The sequence below is a fragment of the Bufo gargarizans genome, chromosome 1, assembly GCF_014858855.1.
Source record: "Bufo gargarizans isolate SCDJY-AF-19 chromosome 1, ASM1485885v1, whole genome shotgun sequence".
NCBI lineage: Eukaryota > Metazoa > Chordata > Amphibia > Anura > Bufonidae > Bufo > Bufo gargarizans.
The window spans coordinates 683,053,752-683,074,025 of record NC_058080.1 but is presented as its reverse complement, the minus strand read 5'-3'; the positions used below and the strand labels follow the sequence as shown (position 1 = coordinate 683,074,025).

The following is a 20,274-nucleotide window of genomic DNA, read 5'->3' as shown; positions in this document are numbered from 1 at the left end:
TACAAGTGCTGACACCTCTAGTGAACTATATGGAGACAAGAGAAGCAACTAAGAGGGAGGGGGGGGGGGGGGGTTGTAATGAGGTTGAACCTGCATGCATCAGGCATTTTTATCATATCAAGTGGAAGCGCCAACCCTTTACAAGCAGTCCAACCCTTTACAAGTGATGGTCTATCCTCAGGCTAGGCCCTCGCTATCCGATTGCCGGGAGAACACAACAGCCCACGCCCACCGATCGGCTGTTCTGCAGTAGCTCCGCCGCTGGAGCTACACAGCTCTGTCCATTATGCAGTGTATGGAGCCGATTACTGCAGTGCTGCTCCGATTCACTTCAACGGGAGCTGCACTGCAGTAACCAGGTCTGTCCATCGCACGGACCTGTGTAGTTCAGGTCCTGGAGCTACTGCACAACAGCTGATTGGCGGGTGTGTCAGAACCCTGTTGATCAGATAATAAAGACCTATCCTTAGGATAGGCCATCCCCTTTAATTTGGGAACACTTGTCCTGTCTTAAAGGGGTTGTTCTGGTTCAGGGATGAACACAGATATCAGCTGTTCTGCATTCTTTTACTACATATGAGTGGAGCCTCGGAGCATTTCCTTGTTACGATGCCCCCTCTCGCATTGTGCTGCATCGCAGAGAGCAAAGTCTGTTTACTGCCAGCGACGTACTAGGCTTCTCCTCACTATGCCAGACAGAGAATCCGCCTAGCAGCGAGTCCGGTGATGTCACTGGCACAGATAGGTGGTCTATAGCGCTGCCCTAGGCTGTTTTAGATGCAAAATAGTGACGTCACCAGGCTCAGTGCTAGGTGGAAGTCTCTGCCTAGCATAGTGAGGAGAACCCCGGTATGTCACCTTGTGCTGTGCGATGCAGTGCAAGGCAAGGAGCATCGGAGCAAGGAAATGCTCTGGTGCTCCACTCATATGGAGTAAAAGAATAAAGAACACCTGATATCAGCCCTGAAGCCAGACAACCCCTTTAATCAAAAATTTGGTCAGAGACACAGTGATAGACAGGGCGGTCCGATTGAAACCATATGATGCCCAGACATTACACAGGCTTTGGGAAGCTGAGCACCTGAATTCCTATGCAATTAATTGTAAAGTATACGTGCCTGAACTAGGAAAATTTAATTGTAGGCCCCACAATATGTATGGTGAATATAATTCCATATATTTTGCTTTACGGAATAAGTGTCTGTGTCCTCCATTTATTGCAAACTACTGAAAGCACTACTCCCACACCGACTGCAAGACACAATGATCTGGTCATCATTGCAAAATAGGAGAGAGAGCAGAAAGAAGCCAGAAGAAGAACTGGGCTCTGTTCACACGGGCATGGGGGGCTTTGTTTGGAGCCTGTAGATTTGACAGCAAGAAGAGCATGGCATGCAGCACTATTCTTGTCTTCAAATCCAAGGAAAGCGTGAGCAACTCCGACAGACGCCAATATAAGTCAGTAGTAGGTTACAAATGAAAGTCTATATTATGTAGTTGACAATTCCAGCGCCATATAGATTATTTACTAAAAGGATAAGGATCTAAAATGTCACTTACTTCATAGCACATGTACAAAGAGAACAAAACCATGAATACATTATAGGCTGCCATTATGCCCTTTAGGTCAAACGGTTTCCTGTTCTCCATCAGCCTGGGTCCAAATGACGCAACAAAATAAATATATGCCCCTATCATGAGTGTTTGGGGGATCGGGGACGACATGAGTGGCCAGTCCTCCACCCGTGGATCTATCGAGACAGATGACAAAGAGAGAAATGTGATTAATTTCAAACATCAGGGAACAAATATTCACTTTTTTTATTTTCTTTTACACAAAATATAAAATGTTACCGAGCTACATTTGTGATTTAAGTCTTTGGAGATTTATTCTTTGTGCGTTGTGAGCAGCGGCGGACTGGCCAATTAGCCATAAATCCTACACAGAAATTATCAGGTGGGCCGATGCCCAGGGAGCAGCCCAAGGCCACCTCACGGCAGCTGGCCAGGTACATAAAGATCTGATGCTATCAGCATTAATACCAGGAGTATCAGGTACTCATGTACCTTTCCAGCAGCCGCTGGTGCCCTTGTGAATGCTGCACTGTGGCATTTGGTTTTGCTGGGGCAGCATTTTGTGCTGCACTACGGTATTGTTGTCCCTGCCTTCTGTCAATTTGAACTCTCCTACAACTTGGGGCCACTTTTAGGTTTTTTGTCCAGGGCCACTTAGTTCCCAATCTGCCCCGATTGCAAAAGTTACCTGAGTTAAAGCGGTTTTCCAGGAGTACAATATTGATGGTCATCATTATCAGATTGTCAGGGTCCAACTCCTAGTACTGCCGCCAATCAACTGTTTAAAAGGGCTGCAGCACTCGAATGAGTGCTGTGGCCTCCACACAACATACCAAGCACAGTGCCGTACATTGTATAGTGGCTGTGTTTGGTACTGCAGTCCAAGCCCATTCAGTTGAATGAGACTGAGCTGCACGTAGGTCATGCGACCGATTAACGTGACATCGCCGGCCTAGGCACAGGTCACAGTGCTCAAAGCAGCCCCATGGCCTCTTTAAACAGCTGGTCAGTGGGGGTGTTGGGAGTCGGATCCCAACTGATCTGATATTGATGACCTCTTCTATTCTAGATCTCAATGAGAGCTGTATAAATCCAGTAAACACCACTTTATCATCTAATGGGGCTATGGGGACAGAAGCAGCAGATTTAAAGCTCTGTATCAGAAAAAAATAAAAATCAACCTTATGGATCTATGATGAAATTATTCAGTACATAATTTTGGACTTAAAAATTTAATGATATTCACTGCTGGAGGTACACTTTAAAGTGGTTGTCCCATTATAAACCCTTATCCCTCATCTAAAAATGCAGACCAAAAATACGGTCGTGTGCAAGGGGCCCCAAGACAGCCCGATCTGCTGCCCGGAAGTGATAATTTAGGCGTCCGCATGAACGATCATTTCACTCGATAAATGAGCATTGTGATCTGTGTCATCTTTATACGGGGCAATTATCAGGAACGAACGTTCGCACAAATGTTTGTTCCTGATAATCAGCCAGAGTATCAGGCCATGTAAATCGGGGCAGGGATGTAATACTACCACTTTACAAAGCGCTGGTCTGGCCTCATCTGGAATATGTAGTCCAGTTCTGGGCACCAGTACATAGAAAGGATGCACTGCAGCTGGAGAGGGTACAGAGGAGAGCGACTAGACTGATAAGGGGCATGGAGGGTCTTAGTTATGAGGAAAGATTAAAATAATTAAATGTATTTAGTCTTGAGAAGAGACATCTAAGGGGGGACGTGATTAACCTGTACAATTATATAAATGGGCCATACAAAAAATACTGTGAAAAACTGTTCCATGTAAAATGCGCTCAAAAGACAAGGGGGCACAGCCTCCGACTGAAGAAGAAAAAGTTCAGTCTCCAGACGCGAAAAAACTTTTTTACGGCAAGAACTGTGAATCTGTGGAATAGACTTCCTCAGGACATGGTCACAGCAGGAACAGTCGACAGTTTTAACCCTTTCAGGACCAGGGCATTTTTAGCAAATCTGACATGTGTCACTTTGTGGTAATAACTTTAAAACGCTTTTACTTATCCAGGCCATTTTGAGACTTTTCTCGTCACATATTGTACTTCATGACAGTGGTAAAATTGAATAATTTTTTAAATATATACCAAAGTTACCAAAAATTTGCAAATTTCAACATTTCAATTTCTCTACTTAGATAATAAGATAGTAATAACTCCAAAAATAGTTATTACTTTACATTCCCCATATGTCTACTTCATGTTTGGATCATTTTGTGAATGCCATTTTATTTTTGGGGGACATTAGAAGGCTTAGGCTTCATTGACACATCCGTGGAACACAGTCCGCGAGATATCGGACTTGCATCCTGCTTAATGCAGGAGCGCACGGCGTCATTGGTTGCTATAACGCCGTGCGCTTTGTGCCGCCACCGCAGTACAGTAATACACTGGTATAGATCATACGAGTGTATTACTGTACGGTGGCGGCACAAAGCGCACGGCGTCATAGCAACCAATGACGCCGTGCGCTCCTGCATTAAGCAGGATGCCAGTCCGATATCTCACGGACCGTGTTCCACGGATGTGTCAATGAAGCCTTAGAAGCAAATCTTGAAATTTTTCAGAAAATTTCCAAAACCCACCTTTTTAAAAAGGACCAGTTCAGGTCTGAAGTCACTTTGTGAGGCTTACATAATAGAAACCACCCAAAAATGACCCCATTTTAGAAACTACACTCCTCAAGTTACTGAAAACCGATTTCACAAACTTTGTTAACCCTTCAGGTGTCCCACAAGAATTTATGGAAAATGGAGATGAAATTTCAGAATTTCACTTTTTTGGCAGATTTTCGATTTTAATTAAAAAAAATTACGCTAACAAAGCAAGGGTTAAGAGCCAAACAAAACTCAATATTTATTGCCCTTCTGGGGGTCTGATCCCCTTTACAATACTTCTATATTGTGATACATTGGCTGTAAGTGTATCACCAGTGTAATACACTTACAGCCTGTTTGCCTGTGAGATCCAGGGGGCTGGATCTCACAGGCTCTTCAGGAAGGCAGCCATGATGCCTAAGGAAGGCATCCAGCTGCTTCCCTGCCATCGGGTCCCCGTCACAGCAGCACGGGGACCCGATGGACATCCCTTACACGTCTAAAGCCCACACGTGCCGCGGTCCGTGCTGATTTCACCGATGCAGGCGCATACAGCAGGGGTCCGGCTATCAGTGACTGCCGGACCCCTGCCGCAGACAGATGAGCGCAGTTCCTTTACTCGCCCGATCAGCGCGCCGTACATGTACGGTCTTGGGCGTTAAAGGGAACCTGTCACCGGGATTTTGTGTATAGAGCTGAGGACATGGGTTGCTAGATGGCCGCTAGCACATTCGCAATACCCAGTCCCCATAGCTCTGTGTGCTGTTATTGTGTCAAAAAAACGATTTGATATATATGCAAATTAACCTGAGATGAGTCCTGTATGTGAGACGAGTCAGGGACAGGACTCATCTCAGGTTAATTTGCATATGTATCAAATCGTTTTTTTTACACAATAAAAGCACACAGAGCTATGGGGACTGGGTATTGCGGTTGTGCTAGCGGCCATCTAGCAACCTATGTCCTCAGCTCTATACACAAAATCTCGGTGACAGGTTCCCTTTAAGGGGTTAAAAAGGGTTTAGATTAATTCTTAAAAGTAAATGACATTAATGCTTATGAAAATGTGTAGAAATCCTGAGACTTATTTCCTTCTGGGATTCACATCCTCACCTATCCCTTGGTTGAACTTGATGGACTTATGTCCCTTTTCAGCTATATTAACTAAGTAACATGATATCGTAATTGGTTGTGGCAAATTACAGACACAGCTCTGCTACATCTGTATCTTTTTCCAAGATGAAACACACATTACAATCCTAATTATCCCTCAGCTGTAAATTCCAAACCTCGTAGGAGTTCAGAATCTCATTACATATGGAGGCAGTATTCTTTCACCAGCACAAAAGTGCACTGTATCCAGTGAGTGAAAGGCAGTGATTGCCCCTAACAGTGAAGGGGAAGGAAGGAGGAGGTTGGCAGTGCCTTGTACATCCTAGTCCAACAATTACACGCTGTAACTTCTTACATTCCAGCCAAGTAAAATATTGCCTCCATGCAATGTGGAGATCTGCCAGGCAGAGTGGAAAATGGGACAGGTCGCTGCAAGTTTCTGCCCCGGTTTACCCTTATAAGCGGGCACCTTTACTAGTGGGAATCATTTGAAAATAGCCTAAAAGCGGCCATAGAAAAAACAGATAGGACTGTAAAGCCCTGTGCCAGGTGTCATGAGTGCATAGCTAATGAAGGACATTGGCTTTAACCTTGCTCCTGGACTTCAGCCAGCATGGTATAGATGGGAGCTATAATTATTAATCCACTGTTATTCATAAATAGCAGTTGGCTCCTTGTGAGCGCATTAGCCAGCCCAGCATGACTTTCATCTCCTTACACTTAGAGGCTTGTGTTCCTTCCAGAACCTAATAAACCTGGAACGTCTAACCTTATATCACTTACAGCCAGATCGGCTTTTATTACACCTCATCAGTCAACTTGAGTGTGCAGACTTTGGCTTATTTTATATAAGGCAGCAGGTATGGTGGGTCATGCAGCCTAAACTATGCACTCCATCTTCTGCTACCATGTATTTTGGACCATTATTCCAACAGGAGGGGGGACAACCATATTATATTTAAACTATGCAAATACTTAAGAGATACTTTGCCCTAGGCCTCATGCACACAACCGTATCTGTATTGCAGTCGGCAAACTGCAGATCCACAAAGTACGGATACCGTTGGTGTGCCATCCGCATTTTTTCTGTGCGCCCATCGACTTCAATGGGACCGTGGTCCATGTTTTGCGGACCGGAATAGGACGAGTTTTGTTTTTCTAATTTGCGGAACAGACATTTTTGCCGAGATCAGTGGGGATCTAACTGTTGGACCCATGATCAGTCTTAAGAATAGAAGGTGGGACAGACATAGACAGCGCTCCCTCAGTCCCACAGAAGTAAGCAGAGGACCAACATCCTATTCTGTGGATAGGTGGTAAAAACATTTGTGGGATAACACGTTTAAGTCTAAGATTGTCCATACACATTAGATGCCTTCAACCATTAGTTCTTTCTCCCTATGTAACACCCCAGAGTGGTGTTCACACTCCTGTATCATGCTACTATATCTAATGGGCTAATATAAGGTCATCTTATCTATTGTTGTCAAGGTCCTATACACTGTGCATTCCTAATCTGTTATGTTCATGTGATATGCCTGGTTCACCAGCAGGTGTCAGCAAACACGGCAGATCGGTGCTTAGAATGGAGCTTTCCATTCTAACCCCCCTCTGGAGAAAAGTGGGCTAGTCCTACTTCCTGCAGAAAGGGTGGGGACCAGTTAGAGTCAGTCTAGTTTACCCCCAGCTAGGGGAAGGGTGTGCAGGGGTACGTCTCTGCTGGACGTGCCCACGCCAGCCAGAGCACCCTAAGCTCTGCTGGCCATGGAGGCCAAAGCTTGAAGCCTCAGGAGCCAGGAGGAAAGCTCCCTGGCATAACCTAGAGTCAGACTTCAGAGAAGTGCAGCATACAGAAGAATCTGAGTTATACATCCAGCCTGTCAGTACAGCAGAGTCAGAGAGAAACAGATATAGCAGAGTGGAGTTTGCCTGTCAGTTTCATGCTAAAGCCTGCTGGAACCAAGACAAAGCCTGTAAACTGTTTTGGAGAACGTTTATGCAAAGTAAAGCTGCCATTGAACTTCATCTCAAGGTCTGGACTCAAGTTATTCTTTTATCCCTCAATTATTCCCCCTATTTATTGCTTCGGAGCAAAAGCCCGGGGTCCAGCGGTATCCAGGTAGGAGCACCATCACACACAGACATTTTAGACCTCACTATACCACTCGGCATTACTGCAGTCGTCAGGCGGGGTATGGCAAGGGGTCCCTTAAAGTAGATGTTTTCGTGATGTCAGTTGCTACAAAGCAACAATGGGACAGAGTCCCTTAAAGAAATTGTGTTGGTGGTACCCAGGTGTAGGAATGCCATAGTGGTGTAGGGTGGCCTACAATGTCCCTTTAAGTGTACTTGTGCACATGTCATGGTACTCCTACCTGGATACTCTTGACCCCAAGCGTTGCCTTCCGAAAGCAGAAAAAAGGGGTAGTAGTAGTAGGGGATGAAAGAATGAGTCCAGACCTTGTGATTAAGTTCAATAACAGCTTTACTTTGGCAAACTTTCATCAGAAACAATCTTCAAGCTTTATCTTGGCTCCCAGCAGGCTTTAGCATTTACTCTGGCAGACAAACAATCTCAACTCTGCTCTCTGTGTCTGCTGTGCTGACTGAATAACTTAGCTTTAGCTGTATGCTGCAACTTCTCTCTTTATAGTCTGACTCTAGCTTAATCCAGGGAACTTTTCCACCTGGCTTTAAAGGCTCCAAGCTGTGGCCTCCACATCCAGCAGAGCTGAAGGTGCTCTGGCTGACTTATGCAAGGCACGTCCAGCAGGGACCTGCTGCACACCCTCCCTTGGCAGGGGATAAACTGCAACTGACTAACTAGTCCCTCCCCTCCTTAGAGAAAGGGTTAGAATGGAAAGAAGGGTTCCATTCTCTCTGCCATGGTTGCTGCCACCTTCTGGTGAACCAGGTAAATTACATGAACAATAACAGTTACAAGAAATAAATATACACAGTTTTTAAGACCTGACATAAATGCATAGATGACATTGTATTTGCCTATAGGAGACAGTAGCGGGGTGCAGAAGTTGTAATGCCACTCTGGGGCGTTACATTCCTACACCTGGGTCGCGTTATAGAGGGCCCTAGGGGGAGGCGCCCGTTGCACCTACCCCTGGCCCATACACATGTGTGCGTCCTCAATACATGCCCTGGTGGGATCGTATCTCCACTGAAAACAAAATTATTGGACATTTTAAAATCTAATAATCCCGATGTCTGCCGTCCGGTGAGAGTCAGGAGGCCTCTCATACACTTTGGCTGATCAGTATATTTCTCCAAAATCATTATGTTTGCATTAAATCAAAGGTGTTTTGCAGCCTAATTGCATTGATGACCTAGCCTCAGGATAGGCAATCAATGTCTGATCGGCAGGGTCACCACCGCCGATCAGCTGTTTGAAGAGGAGCCGGCGCTCCATGCGAGTGCTGCCTTCTCTTCATTACACTGCACATAGTCTCAGAGGTGCAGTGTAATTACTCACTCCTTTCACTTAAATCAGGCATGTCCAAACTGCGGCCCTCCAGCTGTTGCAAAACTACAACTCCCAGCATGCCCTAATAGCTGTAAGCTATCCAGGCATGCTGGGAGTTGTAGTTTTGCAACAGCTGGAGGGCCGCAGTTTCGACATGCCTGACTTAAATGGAGCGAATACTTGTAATTGTGCTACGACGCCACTGCAGGGGAGATGACGTATAGTGCAGGGAGTCAGACCCCCGCAGTTCATATATTGATGATCTATCCTAAGGATAGAGGAAGAGGCCGGCAATCACTTGGTCTTCTGCGAATTAAATCTTTTATTCGTCACTTATAAGATACAATTTCTGTGACGGGCGTTTCGGCTCACAATACGAGCCTTACACATGATACAATGTACACGATTTAAATAGACCGCCAAAGCGGAAATGACATCAAGTAACCATAGTGATCAATTAAACAAAAAGAAGCAAAAACAGAAACACGTGAGGAAACAGCCCAACTGCAGCAGCATCAGTCAAGACAACATTACTTAGAAAATATATGAAATTCTCAAAAAATTGAGACAACTTCCAAGTCAGATGATGCGGTTGGGGGTTCATCACATTTTCTGAAAGAACAACCGCATCATCTGACTTGGAAGTTGTCTCAATTTTTTGAGAATTTCATATATTTTCTAAGTAATGTTGTCTTGACTGATGCTGCTGCAGTTGGGCTGTTTCCTCACGCGTTTCTGTTTTTTGCTTCTTTTTGTTTAATTGATCACTATGGTTACTTGATGTCATTTCCGCTTTGGCGGTCTATTTAAATTGTGTACATTGTATCATGTGTATGCCATATCTGTTTGAGAAAGTGAAGTGGAATATTTCCTGTACTGTGGCGTGATACAGCGGAATCTCATGTTGGCATAGAATATACGTTCTCAATAGTAGGCTTTGTTCAGAGACCTATGGACTTGAAAGTCATAACCTTTTACTTTCACGTGCCAGCGAAATAAACCGCAGTGAAGATGAACCCCGCCATAAAGCCGTTCTCTGCAGGCAACAACTATCAGCAACGAGAACAAGTAATACACGGAATTTACGCTCTGCCACGCACCAGCATCTTTAATCCACTCGTCATAAAGCAGCACTGCTCTTGATGTTAAGTCCTTGAAGGCCATGTTCATTTGTGTTCTGTTAAAAAAAAAAAATTATAGAAGTTTAATTAGACTTGCAAATATAGACCGATAATAACAGATGCCAAACTGGTTATGAAAACCACATGGTTTACAGCTGCATGCCTCGCTTGGGTTTTACTTGACTACCAGCCATGATATGTTCATCTGACGAATTGTTGGATCTTTGGATCTACAGTGTCATGAAAATGCCTCTCTGCACAGGATGCCCATATGGAATGTCTCTGTCCTTGATTATAAGAAAACTAACCTTTCTACATCTATACAGATACTGAACCTGCAGCAAACTTGACATATTCTTGACATACCGAAATCTTCCCACAAGTAAATTGTTTACATTCCTCCACATTCCTCCCCTGGTATACAGACATTATACAAGCTTACTAAACACAAAGTTACTAGTTAGATGAAACTAATACATAGTTTCACCCAAAAAAAAGTAACAAAAGTTGCTTTCCATGAAATCACATAGATTGCCTAATCTTTGGATAGGTCATTAAAAGGGGTTGTCCCACGCAAAATATTCTACAGTTGTAAAACCAGCACCTGGATCTGAATACTTTTGTATTTTCATGAAATTAAAAATGTTGTATAGCTACTGAGTTATTCACTGAAATCTATCTGTATAGCGCCACCTGCTGTTTGCTCTTTTTCTAATTTCTCTGTCCTGCTCACTGAGATGGAAGCACATGCTCAGTTCCATCCTTCAACTGCCACAAGCTGTAAGTAGAAAATACACACCCGTAGAAAGGATATGCCCTCTGAGTGGCCAGCTTGACAACAATCTAGCAGAACAATCGGAGCAATGAACGGGAAAGCTCTGGATCCATGTGAAGTACAGGGCTGGCTCTACTTTTGTTGGGTCATGTATTAGATTATGTATGATTTTCAGTTTTTTTACATTATTTATGGAATAACCCCTTTAATGGATAACTGGTGGGGGTCTAACCTTCAGGACCACCATGATCAGCAAAACTGGGCCACAGTGCTCCTGCTCAATTATATAGGGCTGAACATAGATTGGACTAGGGCTGCAGTAAACAATTATTTTAGAAATTGAGTATTATATCGATTATTTTTTGCGATTGATTAATCGAGTAATCTAATAAAAAAATTCATTAATAGACTGTTTTCTTTTATAAAAACTCATCAAACCCTCTACCATCAGTCCCCAACACCTTTCATTCCCCCTGCGCGATCAGCCCAAGTGCATCAGTTCCACTATCCCCCAGTGCCATCAGCCCCCCTTGTGCCATCAGCTCCGTTCCCCCAGTGCCTTCAGCTCTCCCCACCTTTTGCCATCATCCCCCCCCCCCTTGTGCCATCAGCTCTCCCCCTTGCTCCTCCTGACACCCAGAGTGCACAGCGTCATTGGTTGCTATGACGCTGTGCACTCCGGGCACCAGGCCTTAGTGGCACCAACTTACCTTTCCAGCAGGGGTGCGTCCGACACTCCATCGTTCCGCGCTGCTCTGCGCCTGACGTCACACAGCTCGTCAGGTCACAGCGTGCGTACGTCAGTGCAACGTGGGATCATGGATGTGCTGTGTAGTGTCTGGAGGCCCCATGCTGGAAAGGTGAGTATTCCGAGTGCAGCGGGAGACCACGGAGTGGGAGTAATAGCAAGCGCTTCACTCCCGCTCTCTGGTCATGTGACACAAACGAATCCTCGATGCAAAAAAATAGCATCGAGGAATTTTTTGTGTCGAATTACTCGATTTAGTCGAGTACTCGTTGCAGCCCTAGATTGGGCCACAGCACGGACTTGAGCTCCATGGCCCTTTGTTCAAAAAAGGATCTATATTTATTAGTTTGTTGTTGTTTTTTTTGGGCACAATATTCTTTCATCGTGACTTTCTATGCATTGCTTATCTACAAAGAAACATGATTAACATGCATCAGTGTTAGTACATAGCAATACTTTTAGTGATACATGGTGACTGGTAGGTTTAGAGGTAGCTCTTGAATCTACTGGGCTGGAAAACGAAATCTCTAAGAAGACCCCACTACTTCCATTTATACTACTGGTGTCTTTGAGCTTTTGGACCCTTTATATACAAGGGCCTGGATGCAGCAGCTACTTCTCTATCTCCTTTTTCTAACATAGTTTACTATTCACTTTATTAAAATTTAGATTTTAATATCTGTATAACCTCGGGTCTCAGCTACCTCTATGAATACATGTGCCTAGATTCATGGCTGCACACCATTATATATACAAACAATAGAGCTAAGAAATGGGGGTCATTCTAGATAAAAGTGGTACAATACAGACTATAAATGAGTATACATGAATAATGGAAGCTCTTAGCGCACATACGTGTCTGGCCCATCTACCAGGCGTCAAGGTGGCTTCCGCAGATGGGTCCCTATCACTAAAGAAACTGCCTCACTTTGGACTTACTTAAGCCTTCAATATTCAGGGCAGTGTAGGAACCAGCTACAAACATACTCTGCTCAGAAGATGTTTGTATCTGGTTCCTACACTGCCCTGAATATTGTAGGCTTAAGTAAGTCCAAAGTGAGGCAGTTTCTTTAGTGATAGGGACCCATCTGCGGAAGCCACCTTAACGCCTGGTAGATGGGCCAGACACGTATGTGCGCTAAGAGCTTCCATTATTCATGTTTACTCATTTATAGTCGGAATTGTACCACTTTTATCTAGAATGACCCCCATTTCTTAGCTCTGTTGTTTGTATATATAATGGTGTGCAGCCACTTATTAAACTTAGAACATAATATTTGTAAAACAGTGCGTCTCCCCTACCTACTACCTTCATCATTACACATGTTTAGATTCATTTTGGGCATATGCAGTTATTACATTTAGAATGTAATATCTGTATAACCCCAGGTCTCCCCTACTTCTATCAATACACATGTTTAGATTCATTTTGGGTATTGTTTACCATGCACTTATTAAATTTAGAATGTAATATCTGGATAACCTCAGGTCCTCACTACCTCTATCAATATGTGTGTTTAGATTAATCTCTGGCATATGCGCTTACTAAAGGGAATCTGTCACCAGGGTCTTAGACTGATACATGACTACTACTGCAGATAAGGAATCCAGATACCCATTTCCCCCCCCCCCCTTCGTTTCCTAGCGGTCAACACTCAAAGCTGCACTGAAACACATTGTCAGGACTGATGTGCATGCGCACACAAGTCCTCTCCATTAGGCTGGGTTCACACCTGAGCGTTTTACAGCGCGTTCCTACGTGCTGTAAAACGCTCAACAAGGAGAAACCAATGCTTCCCTATGGGAATGGTTCTCACCTGGGCGTTTTACAGCACGTACGATCGCGCTGTAAAATGCCCGACGCCCCAAGAAGTACATGAGCTTCTTTGGGGCGTCTTGTCCCGCGTTCCCGTACATAGACTTTTGGGAACGCGCGAAAATGGGCGTTCGCTTGTCTCTGTATGCGCGATTGCAAACGCCGGTACAATTGCACATACAGAGCGCTCAGGTGTGAACCCAGCGTTATGTTAGCACCGCGCAGCAGTCTCGAATGTGTACTTTAGCACAGCTTTAAGAGCTGACAGCAGGAAAATGGAAGGGGGGGTGGGATGCAGTAGAAAAATAAAAAAAAATTGTGATCTGGACTTCTTACCTGCAGTACTACCTGTATTACTGTAGGTAACTGTCCAAGATCAGTGACACATTCCCTTCATATTTAGAATGTAATATCTATATAACCTCAGGTCTCACCTTCTCCTATCAATACATGTGTTTAGATTCATTTTGGGCATTGTTTACTATGCAATTATTGATATTTAATATATAACCTCATGCACTAAATACAAAATGTAATATGAAATGTAATATCTGGATAACCTCAAGTCCCCCCTTCTTCTATCAATATAATTGTTTAGATTCATTTTGGGCATCAACAACTTTCTTTAAAACAGCACTGTAAGTTACTTTGCAGATTAAATAAATGTGGCAGGAAAAACTAGACCGGGGAACAATACAGCACATGTGCAGAAAACTGGTTGATCAAGTTGAACAGGATTGGGCGGTACGGCTCCGATCTCCTGTCATCATATAAAATAGTAATAGGAACATAAGTTGCAGTTAAACATTTTAGAGAGTATGTAAAGCTAATGGTAACTTTGTTTAGGTAGTTTCACATTTCCGGCTCATCATTCCGGCAGTCTGCTGGAGTTCTCTGGATCCGGCACTGCCAGATGTTACCAGGATGCCCGAAGGCCCCATTAACTATAATGGAGTCCAGCAGAGATTCTACACCGGAACAGCCTGCCGGAAGGCTGTGCCGCAAATGTGATATATCTATATATCTATACACACACACCATATATATAGGAATTAGACAAACTAATGCAAGATACAGATATTATATATGCTTTTATGAAATCTACAGTAACTAAAGGCAGTCCACGTCCACACATCACTGAATGCTGGCAATCTGCACTGTACCGTACAAGCAGAGGGGATGACATATGAAGAAATCTCATCTACAGGCTGCTTAAAATATCTTCAACATAAAATCTCAATGGAGATGCGATTCCCCTCACCCATTTCTGGCAAAAACTGCATATGAGGGCTCATGCACAAAAAAGTGTGCCGCCAGTTCTGTGCAAATTGCGGTCTCCAATGCACGGGCACCGTCTTGTATGGCTGGCCCATTCAACTTGAATGGGTCTACGATCCATCCGCCCCGCAAAAATAGAACAAGTTCCGCGCCTCCGTTCCGCACCACACCGTCTGGATTGCGGAACTATTCAAGTGAATGGGTCCGCATCCATGATGCAGTGCGCAAACCGCCGGTTTGTGGGCCGCTATACGGGCACCGTCCAACAACGGTCGTGTGCAATAGCCCCGATACATGCATTTTTTTGTCATAGGTTTTGCTTTTTTTTTTTTGGGTATTTTCTGTCACATGTGGGAGTGACTCCTCTTGATCTAAAACTATCATTACCTTACTGCTATCATGATTTTACTTGTATTCCCTCCAATGACAGTTAGGGAATTGTGTAATGATTCATTTAGACTGTGGTGGCGCTGCAGGGAATTGAACATTTGCTGCTCGGTTGCCCCATTTGCTGAAGTGAGAGCACCCCTTGAATATTGTGGTTCAATGCTAACAAAATAGTATTGTCCAGATCATGTCACACGACGACATCACTGAAATCTAAACAACAAAATCAACAACGAGTAAATATGAGTCACAGGTCCGATGACATGCTTGATAACCATTTCCAGTGACAGCCAGCAGATTTATGAATGTAGATCAGGACTATGAAATGAGCTGTAACCATAAAATCAATACAACAGAAGTCATGTCATTTATTTACAAAGTTACTCAACTATTGATCCAGGTTATATCTTTATATCAACTGATATTGTTATGTGGACAAGCCCTTTCAGGAAGTCTGATCAATGAATGATGTAAGAATAGTTTATGTTCTACCTTGGTAAAAGGTCAAAGAACCTCCTCCGTGGTGCAATAAGGGCCGCTCAAAAATCTTTTTCTCACAGTGTTTTGCTATGCAAGAAGATCAAGCTAAATTTTGACATAAAATACTATTTCCAACTCTATAAACACTAAATTGGATAAAAAAAAGTTTTATTCAGGGCTTAAACTGTTGACCTAAAGTACAATATACCCAATAAAGTTGCGGTTGAGGACTTATACAAAGAGATCTCCGGTTGTCACCTTACTGCTTTTTGAGTCCTCGAGGAGGTGGAGTACAGAGGACTATATCTAAGGACTGCCTATATACTCTACATCACATGCCACTCATTGACATCATTAATACATAACACAGACATCATATCTATGTGTTATCTGACCTCTAGATAATAATGTGACGCACATTTTTTAAAATCTGTAAATATTAATAAAACATATTACACTATTTGTAAAAGCCAGATGATTGATTGCACGTCCCTAGAATACAGCATGTGCAACATGACACTATGGCCAGACGGATCACACCTTAGTAACCATCACATTGACCACTTTGTGTTGTGTGCAGTAACAAGGCCAACACCCCAAGTGTAAGCAGCCCAACTACACGGAGGCACGGTGGGTTTTGCTTTGTTTTTAGTAAGGCTAGTTTCACACTAGCAGCAAGGAACTCCGACAGGCTGTTCCGGCAGGTGAACAGTCTGTCGGATTGGTGCTGCCGCTACTGCACGTTTCCGAGTGTCCGTCCCGCATAAAAATAGAACATGTCCTATTATTGTCCGCATTACGAACAAGGATAGTACTGTTCTATCAGGGGCCGGCTGTTCTGTTTCGCAAAATACATACGGTCATGTGCATGAGCCCTAATACTACACCAACTTTAGAATGATACATGGAATTGATTTCTATAGTAAAAAAGAAAATGATTGCAGTTTATAGCCATAATTTCCACATCAGATGCCTATACATGTTAAACAGCTGTCAGCTGGGTCCGCATCTGATCCGCAAAAAAAATAAAAAAATAAAAAAATAAGAAAGAGAGATCAGATGCGGACTGAATATACGGTCGTATGCGTGACCCCTAAGGTCAATCCCATGTCAGGAACCTCCTGTTAATTTCCAGAAATGCCCCGACATTGGAAAGGGCCACCCCCAATCCAAACAATGAGAATGTCACTCCAGCCAAGAAGCTACCAGTATGTCCCCCGATAATCGGACGATGCCTGTCTACAGTTCTTTCGAGGTAAGTGGCATAATCTTCACCACCCTTACTGACAGAGTAGAGCCTGTGAATAGACTCCCTCCCAAGACATTTTCCTGTGATGTGATTCACAGGTCATCTGGGGACAATTTTGGCTAAGGGCTCATGCACACGAACGTATGCCATCCGAGACATACAGTCCGTGAGCAGGCCATATGTCCTGGAGCTGCATACATCGTACACACAGGAGCGCACAGCATCATAGTAACCTATGATGCAGTGCGCTCCCATGCACACGATGTATGCCGCTCCGGGAAATATGGCCCGCTCACGGATCGTATGTCTCGGATGGCATACGTTCGTGTGCATGAGCCCTAATAGTGTTCAAACAGATAGAATAACTGCATCGTGCATGTGCTTTCCACATCCGTTTGTCTGTTCCATGGAAAGACAGACTATGCCCATGAAATCGAGGCCATGGACCCATTGAAAAGGGTCCTCAAATAAAACGCAGGCGGCATACGAACGCAAAACGGATAAGTTTGTGTGCATGGAGCCTTAGGCCTCGTTCACATTTCAGTATTTTTTTTTACTGACCATGGGAAAAAAATTAAAAATCACGGACACATGCACTACTTTGATCCGTGATGCGGACCAAGCACGCCCATTAAAATCTATGGATCCGTGAAAATCACTGACAACACGAATAGCATCTGTGGTGCGTCCGTTTCTTCACTGAAGACTAATAAGAGATTCTGTGGAAATTAATTTTCAGCTGAGCAACCTCTTTGAATTACAGATGACACACGGATGGTAAAAACGGAAACAGGGACCAACCACGGATCCTTTTACGAATGGAATATGTGACATGGAAATGTGAACGAGGCCTTACCGTGCACACATGTTCACGTCCCACATTTATTAACTAAAACTTAATAAATAACCTTAGTATTAGACCTCATCTACATCACTGTGGTTTGGGTCCATATCCGATCCGCATTTTTTTTTTTAGGGTCGGGTGCGGACCTATTCACTTCAATGGGGCCGCAAATGATGCGGACAGCATCCGTATGTCAGTTCTGTGGCCCTGCAAAAAATATAAAATAGAACATGTCCTATCCTTTTCTGGGATACGGACATGAATAGGACTGCTCTACTGAGAGCCGGAGGTTACGTTCCACAAAATGCAGAACGCACACAGCCGGAATCCATAGTTTGCGGACCGAAAAACAGACACGGTCGCGTGCATGACGCCTTACAGTGAGGAACAACAACCATATGCTATTGGTCCCTGTGGATTTTAACGACAATATAATAAAGGCTAATTAAGAAAGAAAAAACTCAGCCAAAAAACACAGCAATGAGTTCATGTTGGAGACCAGTGATGGCCAGTTCGCATTGTTCGTCCGCGAACATATGCAGGCTGCCATCTTTTTTCACAAGTCCGATGAGGCACAGGTAAGCCCTTACCTGTGCCTGTGCCGCGAGCCGGTCTGAAAACAAATGCGGTCACCGGGAGCAGGCAGTTCCGAGAACAGCCCGATGAAGGCCCCCGGTGGCTGTTCTCAGAACTGCCTGCTCCCGCTGACCGCACTTGTTTTCAGACTGGCTCGCGCACAGGCATAGGCAAGGGCTTACCTGTGCCTCCCCGGACTTGTGAAAAAAGATGGCATCCCGCATATGTTCGTGGGCGAACAATGTGAACTGGCCATCACTGTTGAAGACACCATGCTGGTCAAAACGGCAGCATGACAAGTAAAGAATATTCACTGTTCAAATAGGCAAATCAAAAGATCAAGCGCAGGCTTATTCAAATAGGACCACGCATGATTTAAAATTCAAACCTGCAGTAGGAAAAAAACATTCTGCTCTCAGCACAGACATTAATATTTTACTAAAGCAGATTGGCTCTAGGCTATAAATGTACACGGAGCAGTGAAGCAGGTGCCAGGACGACACCCAGCCCTGTCATATATCACATATCCGCACAGGGTCCATAGTATCATGGAAGGAGAATGAATGGAGGACTCCCCATTCCAGTCCTTTCAGAGAGCAGAACCTCAATACCCCTGCTGCAGGGAACACTAGTCCAATGCGTAGACAATGTTTAGGGCTCATGCACACAAACCGCAGATTGCGGTACGCAATGCACCAGCACTGTTCGTGTGCACACAGTTTGCGGATGCGGACCCATTCAGTTGAATGCAATACGGTCCACGCTGCCCAAAAAAATTAGGACATGCATTTTTAGGCTACATTCACTTTTTGAAATTAATGCGGGCCCCTTCAACTTTATGGGGGCTGTTATTCGTCGTCTAAAAAAAAAAAAAAAAAAACGATGTGTGGATAACCCCATAAACTACGTCGTGTAAATGTAGCCTTAAAAAGTAACACAAAAGCAGGTTCTAATCTACTTGGGATAGATGTTTAGGAGCTAGGATTGAGCGAACTTGTGTTTTCAGTTCGGCATGCAAATTTCGGGTTATCTAAGAATTCCGTTATGGATTCCGCCGCCACGGACTGTGGTCCGTGGTAGCGGAATCCATAACAGAATTCTTAGGTAACCCGAACCTTGTACATCCATTGCGCAATTTTGCGGACCCATTCATTTTTAATGGGGCCGGAATGTGCTGTCCGCATCCGCACTTCCGTTCCGCAAAAAATTAGAACATGTCCTATTCTTGTCCGCAATAAAGGCATTTTCTATGACAGTGCCAGTGACGTGCGGTCCGCAAAATGTGGAATGCACATTGCTGGTGTCCGTGTTTTGCGGATCCACAAAACACATACGGACGTGTGAATGGACCCTTATCCATACACCCGCAGTCGCTCTACTACTATATATGCACTTAGAGGGTAGAGCCTCACATTTCCCATACAGATAAGAAAAGACATAAAGGCAGAGAAGTTTCCTTACCTCCCAGGACCAGCAGCACCTGTCCACGGTGCAGGTGAGAAGAGAGAACCGAACAGAGGAGCTGCACACAGGATGGGGCAATGAGTCACTGGCAGACCCTCCCTTCTCCCATTACACATGGCTACAGGGAGTGGCTCTTACATGAGGAGGCTGGGATGGAGGGAGGCTGACAAGCAGCTTTCAGGCAGGTCACTATCTTCAGGAATGCTAAAATCAAGTGCTCATGCACGCTGTGGAACAGGCTTACGGCTGTCAGTTCACATGGAGGTTTAATTGACATACAAGAAACGTGACGTGCCACTTCGTGTGCCGTATATTAGGACGCCTTCACGCGCTACGAAGTTTGTTGCAGAAATTTACACTTAAAATCAGCTCCATGGACTTCTGCAAGCACATGGACTTCTGCAAGCCCCCATTGAGGTGAATGGAACGGATTGACGTTCTGCAACAAAATCCGCAGTGTTTGAAGGCACACTTAAAGGGGTTATCCCATCAAAAGGATCATAGTTTAATTTGTCTACGCTGCGACAATGATAATTTTCCTAAATGTAATGTTTAAGCCAATTCCTACCCTTCTCGCTAAAAACCTCCCCCTTTTACCTCATTATTGTACTGTGTCCTCCCTTAGTTACGGCCACCTTTCACTGGCCGAATGCAATGGCCGCGCATGCGCGGCGAGCGAAACCACCTTCCAGTGTGTGCCTGCATTTCTTCCATGAAATCGCACGCCGCCGGCCACG

At 44.3% G+C, this 20,274-nt stretch overlaps 1 protein-coding gene across 1 annotated transcript in view; it reads right to left on the bottom strand.

The window, feature by feature from the left end:
- The window catches only part of ELOVL7 (ELOVL fatty acid elongase 7), a 32,503-nt gene extending 12,896 nt beyond the window's left edge, over nucleotides 1-19,607 (bottom strand). The window contains exons 1-3 of the mRNA XM_044292434.1: nucleotides 19,535-19,607; nucleotides 9,900-9,976; nucleotides 1,561-1,751 (exon numbers count right to left, since the gene is read on the bottom strand). Of these exons, the coding sequence (XP_044148369.1) occupies nucleotides 1,561-1,751; nucleotides 9,900-9,969 (261 nt within the window). The 5' untranslated portion in view covers nucleotides 9,970-9,976; nucleotides 19,535-19,607. The remainder of the gene's footprint in view (nucleotides 1-1,560; nucleotides 1,752-9,899; nucleotides 9,977-19,534) is intronic.
- Between the last annotated feature and the right edge of the window lie 667 nt (nucleotides 19,608-20,274).